General features: G+C 51.4%; 1 protein-coding gene across 1 annotated transcript; it reads right to left on the bottom strand.

Moving 5' to 3' along the window:
• Positions 1-2789: 2789 nt before the first annotated feature.
• On the bottom strand, positions 2790-14863 carry rgmb (repulsive guidance molecule BMP co-receptor b). Its single transcript, XM_031804472.1, has 3 exons — positions 14100-14863; positions 6074-6597; positions 2790-4167 (listed from the first exon to the last, which is right to left on the bottom strand). The coding sequence occupies exons 1-3, from the start codon at positions 14206-14208 to the stop codon at positions 3415-3417; spliced, it is 1386 nt and encodes a 461-aa protein (XP_031660332.1). The 5' UTR covers positions 14209-14863; the 3' UTR covers positions 2790-3414.
• Between the last annotated feature and the right edge of the window lie 1878 nt (positions 14864-16741).

Raw genomic sequence — 16741 nt, 5'->3', positions numbered from 1 at the left:
AAGTAGCATACTGCAGGGAATCAGGTGTCATTTGAGATTTGCACTGTGAGTGACAAAACTGCAGATGAAATCCACAGCTTGGGCTGTTGGAGGATGGTAGGGGGCAGGGGAGAGAGGGGTCATTGATATGGCCCCTTAGACTCTAAAGAAGGGCCATGTAGGGGGAGAGTTTGAGGGGTTGGGGAGGGGGAAATGGTGAGGGGGTGGGGTGGAAGGGGAAGAGAGTGGGGGGTGGGGTGGAATGGGAAGAGAGTGGGGGGTGGGGTGGAAGGGGAAGAGAGTGGGGGGTGGGGTGGAAGGGGAAGAGAGTGGGGGGTGGGGTGGAATGGGAAGAGAGTGGGGGGTGTGGTGGAATGGGAAGAGAGTGGGGGGTGGGGTGGAAGGGGAAGAGAGTGGGGGGTGGGGGTGGAAGGGGAAGAGAGTGGGGGGTGGGGTGGAAGGGGAAGAGAGTGGGGGGTGGGGTGGAAGGGGAAGAGAGTGGGGGGGTGGGTTGAAAGGGGAAGAGAGTGGGGGGTGGGGTGGAATGGGAAGAGAGTGGGGGGGTGGGTTGGAAGGGGAAGAGAGTGGGGGGTGGGGTGGAAGGGGAAGAGAGTGGGGGGTGGGGTGGAATGGGAAGAGAGTGGGGGGTGGGGTGGAATGGGAAGAGAGTGGGGGGTGGGTTGAAAGGGGAAGAGAGTGGGGGGTGGGGTGGAATGGGAAGAGAGTGGGGGGTGGGGTGGAAGGGGAAGAGAGTGGGGGGTGGGGTGGAATGGGAAGGAGAGTGGGGGGTGGGGTGGAATGGGAAGAGAGTGGGGGGGTGGGTTGAAAGGGGAAGAGAGTGGGGGGTGGGTTGAAAGGGGAAGAGAGTGGGGGGTGGGGTGGAAGGGGAAGAGAGTGGGGGGGTGGGTGGAATGGGAAGAGAGTGGGGGGGTGGGTTGAAAGGGGAAGAGAGTGGGGGGTGGGGTGGAAGGGGAAGAGAGTGGGGGGTGGGGTGGAATGGGAAGAGAGTGGGGGGTGGGGTGGAATGGGAATAGAGTGGGGGGTGGAAGGGGAGAGAGTGGGGGGTGGGTGGAAGGGGAAGAGAGTGGGGGGGTGGGTGGAATGGGAAGAGAGTGGGGGGGTGGGTGGAAGGGGAAGAGAGTGGGGGTGGGGTGGAAGGGGAAGAGAGTGGGGGGTGGGTTGAAAGGGGAGAGAGTGGGGGGGTGGGTGGAAAGGGGAGAGAATGGGGGGTGGAAGGGGAGAGAGTGGGGGGGTGGGTGGAAAGGGGAGAGAGTGGGGGGTGGAAGGGGAGAGAGTGGGGGGGTGGGTGGAAGGGGAAAGAGAGTGGGGGGTGGGGTGGAAGGGGAAGAGAGTGGGGGGTGGGTTGAAAGGGGAGAGAGTGGGGGGGTGGGTGGAAAGGGGAGAGGGGGGTGGGGTGGAAGGGGAGAGGGGGGGTGGGGTGGAAGGGGAGAGGGGGGGTGGGGTGGAAGGGGAGTGGGGGGGTGGGTGGAAGGGGAGAGAGTGGGGGGGTGGGTGGAAGGGGAGTGGGGGGGGTGGGTGAAGGGAGAGAGTGGGGGGGGTGGGTGGAAGGGGAGAGAGTGGGGGGGTGGGTGGAAAGGGGAGAGAGTGGGGGGTGGGTGGAAGGGGAGAGAGTGGGGGGGTGGAAGGGGAGAGAGTGGGGGGGTGGAAGGGGAGAGAGTGGGGGGTGGAAGGGGAGAGAGTGGGGGGGTGGGTGGAAGGGGAGAGAGTGGGGGGTGGGGTGGGGTGGAAGGGGAGAGGGGTGGGGGGGTGGGGTGGAAGGGGAGAGGGGTGGGGGGGTGGGGTGGAAGGGGAGAGGGGTGGGGGGGTGGGTGGAAGGGGAGAGGGGTGGGGGGGTGGGGTGGAAGGGGAGAGGGGGGGTGGGTGGGGGTGGAAGGGGAGAGAGTGGGGGGTGGGGTGGAAGGGGAGAGGGGGGTGGGGTGGAAGGGGAGAGGGGGGGTGGGGTGGAAGGGAGAGAGGGGGGGTGGGGTGGAAGGGGAGAGGGGGGGTGGGGTGGAAGGGGAGAGAGGGGGGGTGGGGTGGAAGGGGAAGAGAGAGGGGGGGTGGGGTGGAAGGGGAGAGGGGGGGTGGGGTGGAAGGGGAGAGGGGGGTGGGGTGGAAGGGAAGAGAGAGGGGGGGTGGGGTGGAAGGGGAGAGGGGGGGTGGAAGGGGAGAGGGGGGGGTGGAAGGGGAGAGGGGGGGTGGGGTGGAAGGGGAGAGGGGGGGTGGGGTGGAAGGGGAAGAGAGGGGGGGTGGGGTGGAAGGGGAAGGGGAAGAGAGGGGGGGTGGGGTGGAAGGGGAGAGGGGGGGTGGAAGGGGAGAGGGGGGGTGGAAGGGGAGAGGGGGGGTGGGGTGGAAGGGGAGAGGGGGGGTGGAAGGGGAGAGGGGGGGTGGAAGGGGAGAGGGGGGGTGGGGTGGAAGGGGAGAGGGGGGGTGGGGTGGAAGGGGAAGAGTGGGGGGGTGGGGTGGAAGGGGGAGAGAGGGGGGGTGGAAGGGGAGAGGGGGAGAGGGGGAGAGGGGGAGAGGGGGGGAGGGGAGAGGGGGAGAGGGGGAGAGGGGGAGAGGGGGAAGGGGAAGAGAGTGGGGGGGTGGAAGGGGAAGAGAGTGGGGGGGTGGAAGGGGAGAGGGGGGGAGGGGGAAGGGGAAGAGAGTGGGGGGGTGGAAGGGGAAGAGAGTGGTGGGGTGGAAGGGGAAGAGAGGGGGGAGGGGGAAGGGAAGAGAGGGGGGGGAGGGGGAAGGGTAAGAGAGTGGGGGCTGGAAGGGGAAGAGAGTGGGGGGGTGGAAGGGGAAGAGAGTGGTGGGGTGGAAGGGGAAGGGGAGAGGGGGGTGGGTGGAAGGGGAAGGGGAGAAGGGGAGAGGGGGAACACTGGTGTGGATTTAGCAAAAAATCTAAATAAAGTGCTTCTCTTAAAACAACTTCCTCTGTCTATGAGGTATAAAAACTATCACAACAAAATCACGCAAAAATAAAAACCAAAAAACACGTCATCCAGCGTTCCAGGATACATCACACACACTATTTACAGTCTGGACTGTGTTTCTACAATATACACACAGGTTGGTAATCCTCACATATAGACAGGTCATCATCTCCAGGAAGCCTGCTAGGTCCCACACAGCAGAGATGGGAAGAACACAGGAGTGGCGTGGAATCTGCTCAGATGCCAGCTGCGGACTCCTTTATGGCAGTAATATGCCTTAGGGTGTTCAGTCAACTATTCTCTTTTCACCAAGAAGAAGAAAAAGTGAAATCTCCAGAGGGGCTCTGGTTAGAAGTTTCTCTTAGACACAGATCCAGGATCAGCTTAGTTTACCCTCCTCAATCATAACCGTTAGGGGAAAACACAAAACTGACCTTAGATCTGCATAGAGGGAACTTTATCCTACAGCTCAGCTAGGGGCTCTATATGAACACACACACACACACACACACACACGCTATACCAGTGCAGAGCTGAGCGCAAAGAGAGTGAGCAGTAGGAGCCATGTGATAGGCTGGGAGGTGTCGGCGGAGCTCTGCGGGAAGATCCTCCAGCGTTCCCGGTGGGGGTGGAGACTCTCCATGTCCTTCAGAGCACTGAACGCTGCTGCCGTGAAGTTAGCGTCCCCGGTGGTCATGAGGTCAAACACACATGAGTGGAAATAAATATCCTGTAACTCCAGCTGCTCCCTGCAGCGTGCCCGTGCACCCTCCACACTGAACCTCTGGGGGGCGCTGTAGGGAGCCGTGTGGGAGGGCTGGCCCTTGCCCTGGCCGTGTGGCTGCTGGAGATGTAAGCCCAGGGCTGGAGGGGGTAGAGGGAGAGGCAGTGGCAGGTGACCTCCCCGGTCGATGCGTTCCGAGGTGGGACATCCGTTGAGGCAGAGCTGCAGGTCCTGCGTAGCGTCGTAGGCATGGGCCATCTCCTCCGGGATGCGCACCGCCAGGGTCAGGTAGCGCCCCAGCTGCCGTACGATAACCGTCACGCCGATGTAGCCGGCGTGCAGCTCCACGTGGTGACCGGGGCTACGCTCCGAGATCCACAGCGCCCGTACCTTACCGGTAGAGTCACCGTTATTCCCGTTAACGTTGTGGTTGGGGGCCCCACTGCTCACGGTACCGTCTACGAAGGCAGCGGGCAGGTCATCTGTTACTGCCTGGTAAACACGCTGGTCTGTACACTCCTCAAAGGGCTTGAATATGATGGTGATCTATGGGCACACAAAAAGGTCATCGTATGACCAGGCACACAATAACTTTGATCTTTGTGTAAAACAGGTTAAAAACAGGTTTTCCAGACACTTTATAATATCTTACATTACAAACATGGCAAGGATATTGACCTTCACTTGTTTTGTTCAAACCCCAATTCTTTGCAGCAAAGAGGACACTGACTGCACACTGGCAACTAATATACAACACTACAATATAAACTATAAATGGCTTTTACTGTGTTATTTATTGGTTACACAGACACACACACACACACACACACACACACACACACAAACACACCCATGTGCCCTGAAAACGAGCTGAAATCATATTTGTCAGAGGGCTCAGCCCAACTCTGTCTTACACAAACACACACACACCTACACACAGACACACACCTACACACACACACAAACACTCATGCCATTAACTCGCCACAGAATCCATTTTAGCAATGACCCAATTACTTTTTAACAAGCCGTGATTAGCAGACACAGCTAAGCAAACACACCCAGGCTAACGGCTAGCAGTGGCATGGTGTTAGCCTTAGCCGGGTCCTCCAACTGTATCTGCCAGGCTGTGGCCATAGCCACACAGTTTTAGGGTTAGCATTAGTGATAGCATGAATGACTGCTTTGTCCAGTTGTCAGCGATGAGGGATGAGGCCTGAGCAGCCATTAGGCCAGGAGCTGCAGGCGCAGTCATGGGTGTGTGTGTGCTAATAATTAGAACGAATAGCGAGCCCCACCCCTGACACAGGGTCAGAGCACCAGTCGTACAACTATCCCCTGGGTGGGGGGAAACATGGCCACTTGGCCACCACAGAACTGACTTAGTGACGTCTAAAGACATTCTCAGTCTGTGTTGTGTGTCTGTGTCTGTGTTGTGTGTCCATATGTCCATGTGTGTGTGTCTGTGTCCATGTGTGTGTGTCTGTGTCTGTGTTGTGTGTCCATGTGTGTGTGCGTTTTTTGTCTTTTTATGGTATGGCGCCCCTCGTTCTCGACCGTAACCTGCTTAAAGCCATATGTGTGTGAAAGGTCTCGGACCCTCTGCTGACACACACATAGAGGTTCCTTTCACGCGCCGCTCATTTCAGGGTATTAGGGGTCATGCTATAAGCAGCCATTAACTAAGTTAGGATTCCAACACCACGTTAGTCACAAGTGTTAGTCACAAGACTCAACTGTTCACTCTGCTCTCCTCGCACCTGTGTGTGTGTGTGTGTGTGTGTGTGTGTGTGTGTGTGTGTGTGTGTGTGTGTGTGTGTGTGTTCTCGACGAAAAGAGCTCTTTCTCTGAGACACAGCAGCTCAGAGGTGAATATAGACACACACACCAGCCATTCAGTAAACTCAAACTAGAACACAAAAAAGACTAACACAGTCTGCAAAGTGAAAACGCATCACGTAAAAAGAGGTTTCAAAAAGAGAGAGAAGGGGGTTGCTATAAAACCTATCTGGGCTAGGCTGCAGCTGCAAAGCTCTTCATACTAGATGGCTTATTTACTCTGTACGTCACTCTCAACCTCTTTTCTCCCATCCCAGAATGTACTGTTTACTGCATCTTTACAACACTGCTGCTTCAGTGGAGAGCTGGGTAAGAACCTCCATTTATCAGACGTCTTATCGAGGGAGTACCTCAGGGCTCTATACCGGGGCCTGTTCTCTTCTCGATATACTAATTCACTACAAGATGGAACATGCTCCAAATAAAGGTTTTTGTTTTATATTGAAACAAAACAGTCTTCCTGTATTTATTTGTGTATAACTTTCTACTTTGTGGACTTGCACCTGTTCTGAACCATGTAGGAAGGAGTTATTATTCGTTCTTTTTTTAACTAGTTAAGTGCCGAGGCTTTCATTTCAATACACTGTAATATACCGTAAGGGTTTCCCCTCACCTTATTGGTCGCTGTGGCGCTGGATCCTGTTACCACAGGAACGTTGGTCACCTGCACAGACAAGAAGTCGTTATCAATCAGCGGCCACGCCCCTTCCACCTTGCAGGTCTGGAAGCTGTCCTTAAACGTCCGCAGATGGGGATCCCCAAACAGCCCGCAGAACAGGTAACCCGGCCGCGTGGGAGTGTGCGTGTGAGAGTGAGGGTGTGGGTGAGTGTGCTGGGTGCGGCTGTGGTAGTTGCAGGGCTCTGATTGTATCTCGGGGTGTGTGGAGGAGGTGGGCCCGTCACGGGAGCAGTTTCTCTGGGTCATGAGGTCTGAGATGCCCAGGACGGCAGAGTGGAAGACCAGGTTGCCCCTGCAGGACTTGGCTGTCCTCTGGGTGCAGGCGCTGTAGGACCTCAGAGCCTTACAGAACTCTACGTCAAAGCCCTCCAGCGCTGGGGTCAGGTGAGACGTCAGGGACACAAAGTCTGTGGTGCACTTCTGGATACGACACTGAGGGGTGGCCACCTGGCAATGACCTGGAGAAACACACACATACTAACAGTCAGTACTATGGTACAACTACAATAGTATTACAGTTCTATTATTACAGCACTAATACAGAAATACATGTAGAACATCAATGTTCCTTCATGGTACCAAAGACCCATAGAGAACACGTGGTGCAGATGGTATCAGATGGTATCAGATGGTATGTGTGCCAGACCAAGGCTGTCATAGAAACTCATAGTCATGGGGTTTTGGCTTCGGCTTGACATACATCTTTAGGAAAGCTCTCGTATTCATTTACACACACACACACACACACACACACACACACACACACACACACACACACACACACACACACACACACACACACACAGAGTCAGGTCGGTTAGGAGCTTTGATCTCTATGGCCCAAATTAACACAACGCTGCTGGCCTGTTTATATTAAACCAGTAAAGCTGAGAAAGAACAGGCTGGCGGGCAGGCGTGTGTGTGTGTGTGTGTGTGTGTGTGTGTGTGTGTGTGTGTGTGTGTGTGTGTGTGTGTGTGTGTGTGTGTGTGTGTGTGTGTGTGTGTGTGTGTGTGTGTGTGTGTGTGTGTGTGTGTGTGCGTGCGTGTGTGCATGCGTGTGTGTGTACAGTAACACTGCTTTATGACTTTTAGAAACCAGAACAAAGAGCAGTGCTGAGAGACTCAAATAGAGACTTGCAGACTTTCCCACAGAGCCAGAGATAAGGCTGAGACACAGAGTGGAAGAATAACAGATCACACACATCCACACTGTTAGATCCTCTATGCTGTCTGATGAAGCTTGTCCTTCTCCAGACTATCATGGCCCTGTGTTCATGGTATGGTCTCATCGTTTGTTGTTGTTGAAAGAAGTTTGATATCTTGGTCAGGGGTGATACGACATCCACCCACTGCTTTGAACCGTTGGTTGTCCTGGTGTGTCTGAGCTATAAAAGAGGAAAGATCTCGAAGTTCTTCAGAGGTCTCAGTGTCAGCCTGACCGAGAGAAGAGAGAGAGAAGAGGAGGAGAAGAAGAGAGAACTGGAGGAGAGAAGAGGAGGAGCGAAGAGGAGGAGAGGATGAGAGAGAGAAGAGGAGGAGAGAAGAGGAAGAGAAGAGGAGAGAAGAGGAGGAGAGAAGAGGAAGAGAGGAGGAGAGAAGAGGAGGAGCGAAGAGGAGGACAGGATGAGAGAGAAGAGGAGGAGAGAAGAGGAAGAGAGGAAGAGAGAAGAGGAAGAGAGAAGAGGAGGAGAGAAGAGGAAGAGAGAAGAGGAAGAGAGTAGGAGAGAAGAGGAGGGGAGAAGAGGAGGAGAGAAGAGGAAGAGAGAAGAGGAGGAGAGAAGAGGAAGAGAGAAGAGGAGGAGAGAAGGAGAGGAGGAGCGAAGAGGAGGAGAGAGAGAGAGAGAGAAGAGGAGGAGAGAAGAGGAGGAGAGGATGAGAGAGAAGAGGAGGAGAGAAGAGGAAGAGAGGAGGAGAGAAGAGGAAGAGAGAAGAGGAAGAGAGGAGGAGAGAAGAGGAAGAGAGAAGAGGAGGAGAGAAGAGGAAGAGAGAGAGAGAAGAGAAGGAGAGGAGGAGCGAAGAGGAGGAGAGAGAGAGAGAAGAGGAGGAGAGAAGAGGAAGAAGAGGAGGAGAGAAGGGGAAGAGAGGAGGAGAGAAGAGAGAGAGAGAGAGAGAGGAGAGAAGAGAAGAGGAGGAGAGGCCAGGCCTAATGTATCAGCCACAGTGAGCTCCTATTAGATTAGACCAGAGGCTCTCTAATGCAGAAACAAACACACAAACACACACACTGGCTCTGCTTCCACTGCCAACAACACGCACTGTCAAAGCTCATCTGATTATGGCATGATTTACTAAACAGACACCAGCACACACACAATCACATGAACACACACACACAGCCACATGAACACACACGCAGCATAGGTCTATTCACACATAGAACTAATGCTAACAATAGGCCTAGCTCCCCTGGTGTATACAGAGATAAAGCAAACACGTCCATAGTTTTCTTGGTGTGAATGCACTGAACCATATGATAAAGGGATAAGAAAGGAGAAGAGGAATGTTTGCAGAAAGCCAACCCTCTCTCACTATCGCTCTCAGGGCTGTGTGGTGAGAGGGTTGTGTGTGTGTCAGTACCTGATCCTACCAGGTGGGGGCAGTATTGTGGTGGGTATTAGAGGGAGGGTACACAATATATCACTCCACTCACACTCAGGGTTAGAATGTCCCTCCAGTGTGTTAAATACTGACACTACTCCTCAGCTAACACACAGCCACAAACACACACACCTCTAAAAGCCTAGACCCAAAGCCTTAGAACTAATCCAAATCCTCATCATGAATCCAACTCTATTTTTACAGTATGACTGATGATTCAATTAGTTCTCCAGGTGGAGTGTGTCTACGTACAGTTGGTATCTCTGTGTCGATCAATCTCCACCTTCGCCATCTCAAACAGATTTTTACTGAAATAAGGAGATCAAATAACAGCTGGATGCCACACACACACACAGACACACAGACACACACACACACATCCACACACACACACACACAGACACACAGACACACAGACACACAGACACACACACACACACACATCCACACACATACACACACACACACACAGACACACAGACACACAGACACACAGACACACAGACACACAGACACACACACACACACACACATCCACACACATACACACACACAGACACGCACACACAGACATCCACACACAGACATCCACACACAGACATCCACACACATACACACACACACACACACACACACACACACATCCACATCCACACACACACACAGACACACAGACACACACATACACACACATACACACACACAGACACGCACACACAGACACGCACACACAGACACACACACACAGACAGACACGCACACACACACACACACACACAGACACACACACACACGCACACACACACAGACACACACAGACACACACATCCACACAATGCTAACATTATCGTCTGACCCTTCCAGGCTTCCCTTAATGGACAAATGAGTTTTCTACATCCCAGTGTTTACAGAATGACACATTCAAACTGGACTCCTGGTGAGAGATCCCGACTCAGTCTCACTCAGCCGTGTGTAGGCAGAGGCCAGACGTAGCCCACCCCTCTCCTTGTCCAGGAGTCACTTCTCCTCCCAGCCACTGATCCGTGTTGTATATATTTTTTCTAACAATACAAAACATACACATACAAATGACAGCATACAAACACAAACAAACATTAAGGACATGACCCTGCCCAGACCCACCTGCTCATACCCCCATCTCCAGCACCCACATCATTCTCTGCCTCATGGTCACATGCACCATGTCGTCTCTCTACGTCGCCCACACTTTCAACATTTAGATAATAAAGCACTTGGCCTTTCCATTGTGTTACCGATGGAGGACTGGGTGATTTACAGTTTTAAAGTAAACGCTTTTATTTTATCAGTGTTGTATTTACTTAAACACCAAGGATCCAGAGCCCACTTCTCTCTCTCTCTCTCTCTCTCTCTCTCTCTCTCTCTCTCTCTCTCTCTCTCTCTCTCTCTCTCTCTCTCTCTCTCTCACTCACTCACTCACTCACTCACTCACTCACCCACTCACACAGAGAGTTACTCACAGATACAATGAGTGAACGACTACACACATTCTCATTCTCAGGCTGAATCGTGAGAGTAAAACTCCACAGCAAACGCGTGCGTCTCCAGGTCTTTCTGATCACACTGGTCTTTGTGCAGTGAGTCTAGTATGAACGTACTGATAACTGTGACTGACTGTGGGACAATACACAGCTGCTCTGGCCTCCGCTTCAGACAACACTCACTTCTGTTTCAGTCCACACACACACACACACACACACACACAGGGCTGAATAACGGTAAATTGTGGGGATGGCTGGCGGTAATGACACTGCAATATAATATCAGGAGTGATAGCTGATGACTCCCCAGCTGGTCTGATGCGTCCGGTGGTGATGAGCACTATGAGAAGACAGCTGTGGAGCCTTGTTACCAGCTAGCTACACACACCACACCCTCAACACAATAACACACAGACCAGCTAGCTACACACACCCTACCCTCAACACAATAACACACAGACCAGCTAGCTACACACACCACACCCTCAACACAATAACACACAGACCAGCTAGCTACACACACCCTACCCTCAACACAATAACACACAGACCAGCTAGCTACACACACCACACCCTCAACACAATAACACACAGACCAACTAGCTACACACACCACACCCTCAACACAATAACACACAGACCAGCTAGCTACACACACCACACCCTCAACACAATAACACACAGACCAGCTAGCTACACACACCACACCCTCAACACAATAACACACAGACCAGCTAGCTACACACACCACACCCTCAACACAATAACACACAGACCAGCTAGCTACACACACCACACCCTCAACACAATAACACACAGACCAGCTAGCTACACACACCACACCCTCAACACAATAACACACAGACCAACTAGCTACACACACCACACCCTCAACACAATAACACACAGACCAGCTAGCTACACACACCACACCCTCAACACAATAACACACAGACCAGCTAGCTACACACACCACACCCTCAACACAATAACACACAGACCAGCTAGCTACACACACCACAACCTCAACACAATAACACACAGACCAGCTAGCTACACACACCACACCCTCAACACAATAACACACAGACCAGCTAGCTACACACACCACACCCTCAACACAATAACACACAGACCAGCTAGCTACACACACCACACCCTCAACACAATAACACACACCAAGTCTTGTTACTAGCTAGCTACACACACACACACACACACACACACTATAACACACACACACCAAGTCTTGTTACTAGCTAGCCACACACACACACACACACCAAGTCATCTAAATAGTGTGTTGTGTATATCTCCTCGTTGCAACATCTGACATTCACAATGAGACAGGACATGATGACAAATTAAAAGTGTCAATCAATTAAATGCAATTATAATGTAAAATGTGTTATATGGTGTCCTGAAGTAACTTAGAAAAGTGAAATAGGACCAACTTCTAAATAGATCATTTGAAATGTAACTGATTTAAAATGTAAATTCTTATTGGCAGGGAGCGTCAACGTGCTTTTCATGCTTCTCAAACCGTCCCCATCCCCCTACTGAACAGAACTATGCACAGACAGTGTCATGTCCAGCTGCCTGGGACTGTGTTAAATGAATTACCAGAGGTGTGACTGCTGCGCACACACACACACAAATACACTCAAGAGTCAATGAGCGCGGGCTGGATGACAGGGCCTGGGGTCTGGGTTATGGCTGGGCGACATCCAGAGAGGGGTGGTGGGCTGTCACAGTGCCAGTCCAGAACAGGCCTCTCTGTGTAGGCACAGCAGTCAGCTAGCTCTGGGTCACAAGGGCAAACCCAGCCTCTATAGGATGACTTCAAGTAGCCTACTACCACCCTCTGGTATTCTAGCCTATTCTATTTACCAATCCCACAGTTTCTGTATGATTTGATTCCCTTCTAATATATTCCAGATTATATGGTTCTATTCTATTCTATTCTGTTTTGTTTTCTATTTAACCTTTATTGATACATATGAATTCAATTAAGAACAGATTCTTGATGACACTGTTTCCATATGGTTCTGTTCTTTTCTGGTTTATTACATTTCATTCTATTCTATTGTCTCCATTTGGTCCTATTACACTGAACTCATATTCTTTTGTGTATTAAAAGGAAAAGTAGGCTAAAATGTATACATTTGTGACATAATTATACCGAATTATAATTTACATTCCCATTATTATTATAAGCCTACATTATTTTAAAACTGTGTCAACAAGCCTTTGTTAGTCTGGCTGGATGTAAAGGACCTGACACCAAGACATCAGCAGAGCCACACTTCCCTTTCTCTTATCAGCCATAGCGACCCACGGCAGAGCCACCCTTCCCTTTCTCTATCAGCCATAGCAACCCACGGCAGAGCCACACTTCCCTTTCTCTATCAGCCATAGAGACCCACGGCAGAGCCACCCTTCCCTTTCTCTATCAGCCATAGCGACCCACGGCAGAGACACCCTTCCCTTTCTCTATCAGCCATAGCGACCCACGGCAGAGCCACCCTTCCCTTTCTCCGTCAGCCATAGCGACCCAAGGCAGAGCCACCCTTCCCTTTCTCTATCAGCCATAGCGACCCACGGCAGAGCCACACTTCCCTTTCTCTATCAGCCATAGCGACCCACGGCAGAGCCACCCATCCCTTTCTCTATCAGCCATAGCGACCCACGGCAGAGCCACACTTCCCTTTCTCTATCAGCCATAGCGACCCACGGCAGAGCCACCCTTCCCTTTCTCTATCAGCCATAGCGACCCACGGCAGAGCCACCCTTCCCTTTCTCTATCAGCCATAGCGACCCACGGCAGAGCCACCCTTCCCTTCTCTATCAGCCATAGCGACCCACGGCAGAGCCACACTTCCCTTTCTCTATCAGCCATAGCGACCCATGGCAGAGCCACCCTTCCCTTTCTCTATCAGCCATAGCGACCCACGGCAGAGCCACACTTCCCTTTCTCTATCAGCCATAGCGACCCACGGCAGAGCCACACTTCCCTTTCTCTATCAGCCATAGCGACCCACGGCAGAGCCACCCTTCCCTTTCTCTATCAGCCATAGCGACCCACGGCAGAGCCACACTTCCCTTTCTCTATCAGCCATAACGACCCACGGCAGAGCCACCCTTCCCTTTCTCTGTCAGCCATAGCAACCCAAGGCAGAGCCACACTTCCCTTTCTCTATCAGCCATAGCGACCCACGGCAGAGCCACCCTTCCCTTTCTCTATCAGCCATAGCGACCCATGGCAGAGCCACCCTTCCCTTTCTCTATCAGCCATAGCGACCCACAGCAGAGCCACCCTTCCCTTTCTCTATCATCCATAGCGACCCACGGCAGAGCCACCCTTCCCTTTCTCTATCAGCCATAGCGACCCACGGCAGAGCCACCCTTCCCTTTCTCTATCAGCCATAGCGACCCACGGCAGAGCCACCACTGGAGAAACTCCGGAGAAACAAGAGAGCGATGGGGGAGGAAACACTTTCCCTTCTGACTGCTGCGCTACCGCGGTCCGCGGGAGAGAGAAAGAGACAAGCAATATCAGACAATAACACAACGACAACGGGAGGTTCAGGTTCGAATACACTCCAATAGGCTACAACACACAGGCCTATAAAATGCACTATAGACTAATCTTAACCAAATGCTAGGCCAATCCGAAATACCTAGTTTTGGCATTATTAACTGGTTATTAACTCACCATTAGCCTCTAACTGTTAAGTCACATTCACAGCGCTCGATCTGAAGTTTTCCGCGGACAAGGAACTAGGTCCCGATGAGGCTACTGAGGAAAATTAACAACATTTGAAGTTATCTAGTTAGCCTACCTTTGTGCGCCCCGTAACAGAGAGCGACGATCAGCAGCAGCAGCGGTCGCAGGGAAGGCGAGGATGCGAGGCGCTCAGCCCCGCGGTAACAACATCCGGCTCTCCCCATCCCCGTCCATGCAGGGCCAGGAGGGGAGAGGGGACAGGCAGCCACGGGGGAGAGGGGTGAGGTGCGGCGGCGGGGTTTCCGTTAAAGTCAGGCCTCTGCTCTCCTTCTCCCTCGCTCTGTTCTCCCTCGCTCTCTTCTCCCTCGCTCTGTTCTCCTTCCACTCCTCGGGTGCGCAGGGGCATTAAAGTGCAGATTCTACGCGGAATGCGATCGGTCAGGGAGGAGGAATGGAAAGAAAAGGAGAGGAGGAGGAAAGGGGAAAAACAGTAGCGATTGAAAAATAGCAGTCCTTCCACCAAACACTTTCACTCCTTCTTCGCTCCCTGCATCAGATTTCCTGTCTCTAGCAGCGCTATTCCGTCCTGGTTGAGTTTAGTCTTGTTGTAGCAATAAATCTCGGCTCCGCTCTCTCTCTCTCTCTCTCTCTCTCTCTCTCTCTCTCTCTCTCTCTATCTCTCTCTCTCTCGCCCCCTCTCCCTCTCTCTCTCTCTCTCTCTTTCTCTCCAGGCCTCACCTAAGAATCCTCCCCTCTCCTCTCTTCCTCAGATCGATAGCAAATCAACCAACCCTTTTGCGGAAAACACGCCTCTGAGAGAGCAGGACCCGCCCGCCCTGTCAGCCTTGGGCTTCGCGGGGGAGAGAGAGAGCGAGAAAGAGAGAGAGAATACAAATTCCACCTAGACACGTTGCCCTAGGGCACCGGTTCTCAATCCTGGTCCTGGCACTACACAGCTGATTCAAATGATCAACTCATCGAAAGGCTTTGATGATTTGAATCAGGTGTGTACTGCTAGGGCAAAAACTAAAATGTGCACCCCTTTGGGTTCCCAGGACCAGGGTTGAGAACCATTGCCCTAGAGCACACAAAAAACTACACATACCTCGGCCTAAACATCAGGTAACTTCCACAAAGCTGTGAATGATCTGAGAGACAAGGCGAGAAAGTCCTTCTATGCCATCAAAAGGAACATACATTTCGACATAGAAATAAGGATCTGGCTAAAAAAATACTTGAATCAGTTATAGAACAAATGGCCCTTTATGGTTGTGAGGTCTGGGATTCGCTCACCAACCAATAACTCACAAAATAGGACAAACACCAAATTGAGACTCCTCTGTGTACAACGTAAAACACCAAATAATGCATGCAGAATAGAATTAGGACGATACCCGCGAATTATCAAAATCCAGAGAAGAGAATTTCAATTCTACAACCACCTAAAATTAAGCAATTCCCAAACGTTCCATAACAAAGCCTTCATCCGAAAAATATACCTGGAGAAGAGCCCCCTAAGCAAGTTGGTCCTGGGGCTCTGTTCACCAACACAAACAGACCCCACAGAGCCCCAGGACAACAACACAATTAGACCCAACCAAATCATGAGAAAACAAAAAGATAATTACTTGACATTGGAAAGAATTGACAAAAAAACAGAGCAAACTAGAATGCTATTTGGCCCTAAACGGGGCAGAATACCTGACCACTGTGACTGACCCAAAATTAAGAAAATATTTACATAATCTACATAATACGACATTTTAAATGTCTTTATTCTTTTGGAAATTTTGTGAGTGTAATGTTTACTGCAATTTTTTTATTGTTTATTTCACTTTCGTTTATTATCTATTTCACTTCCTTTGGCAATGTAAACATATGTTTCCCATGCCAATAAAGTCCCTTAAATTGAGAGAGAGAGAGAGAGGAACAGTGTTCAGTTATTAAAAATAATAATGATAATGTATAGATGCAGTAAGGCATTTTAAGTCATTGTGGATCATCTTATGGCTATATGTAGGTCTAGCTGTTACTAGCCTGAAAAAAACTATTTCCAGAAGCCAGACAAAGACTTAGACAATGTGAAGTTTTACTAGCCCTAACTCATTATTATGATGACACTCTATCATGGCGAAACGTCTTCAAACCGACACTCATAATTTATGACCCCTCTCTCTGCCTCATCATATGCTTCCTGTGAGTCTATCTCAGGTTTCTCTGCTTCACAGCAACACACTGTGTGTGTGTGTGTGTGTGTGTGCGTGCGTGCGCGTGCGTGTCTGTTAATCCTCTCCTTTAGTCCAGCTGGAATGTGCCAGGTGTTGGGAACACTTAGACACCAGTAGGAATCTCTGTTCAAATTAACATCACTTCTACTCAGTGTGGTCACGATGTGTGTGTGTGTGTGTTCTGTAGGCTTGCCGGAGTATGGAACAGAGCGGCTCTGTGGATGGTGTGGTACAGGTAACGGCCAAAATAAAGGAAACACTAGCATAAAGTGTCTGAATTGGGCGTTGGGCCACCGCAAACCGCCAGTGCCGCCAGGTGCTTCAATGTACCTTGGCATAGATTCTACAAGTGTCTGGAACTCTATTGGTGGGATGCGACACCATTCTTCCACGAGACATTCCATGATTTGGTGGTTTGTTGATGGTGGTGGAAAACGCTGTCTCAGGTGCCACTCCAGAATCTCCCATAAGTGTTCAGTTGGGTTGAGATCATGTGACTGAGACACACACAAACACACACACCCTAAAA

The sequence above is a fragment of the Oncorhynchus kisutch genome, linkage group LG3 (assembly GCF_002021735.2).
Source record: "Oncorhynchus kisutch isolate 150728-3 linkage group LG3, Okis_V2, whole genome shotgun sequence".
Taxonomy (NCBI): Eukaryota; Metazoa; Chordata; class Actinopteri; order Salmoniformes; family Salmonidae; genus Oncorhynchus; species Oncorhynchus kisutch.
The sequence above is the reverse complement of the archived record's forward strand: the minus strand, read 5'-3'. Positions and strand labels throughout refer to the sequence as shown.

Coding starts and splice junctions, on each gene's coding strand:
- rgmb (XM_031804472.1), bottom strand. CDS start 14,208: ATGGGGAGAGCCGGATGTTGTTACCGCGGGGCTGAGCGCCTCGCATCC. Junction 6,598..14,099: donor CTGTTACGGGGCGCACAAAG/GTAGGCTAACTA, acceptor GTGTTTCTCCAG/GTCATTGCCAGGTGGCCACC. Junction 4,168..6,073: donor GCGCCACAGCGACCAATAAG/GTGAGGGGAAAC, acceptor GTGTGCCCATAG/ATCACCATCATATTCAAGCC.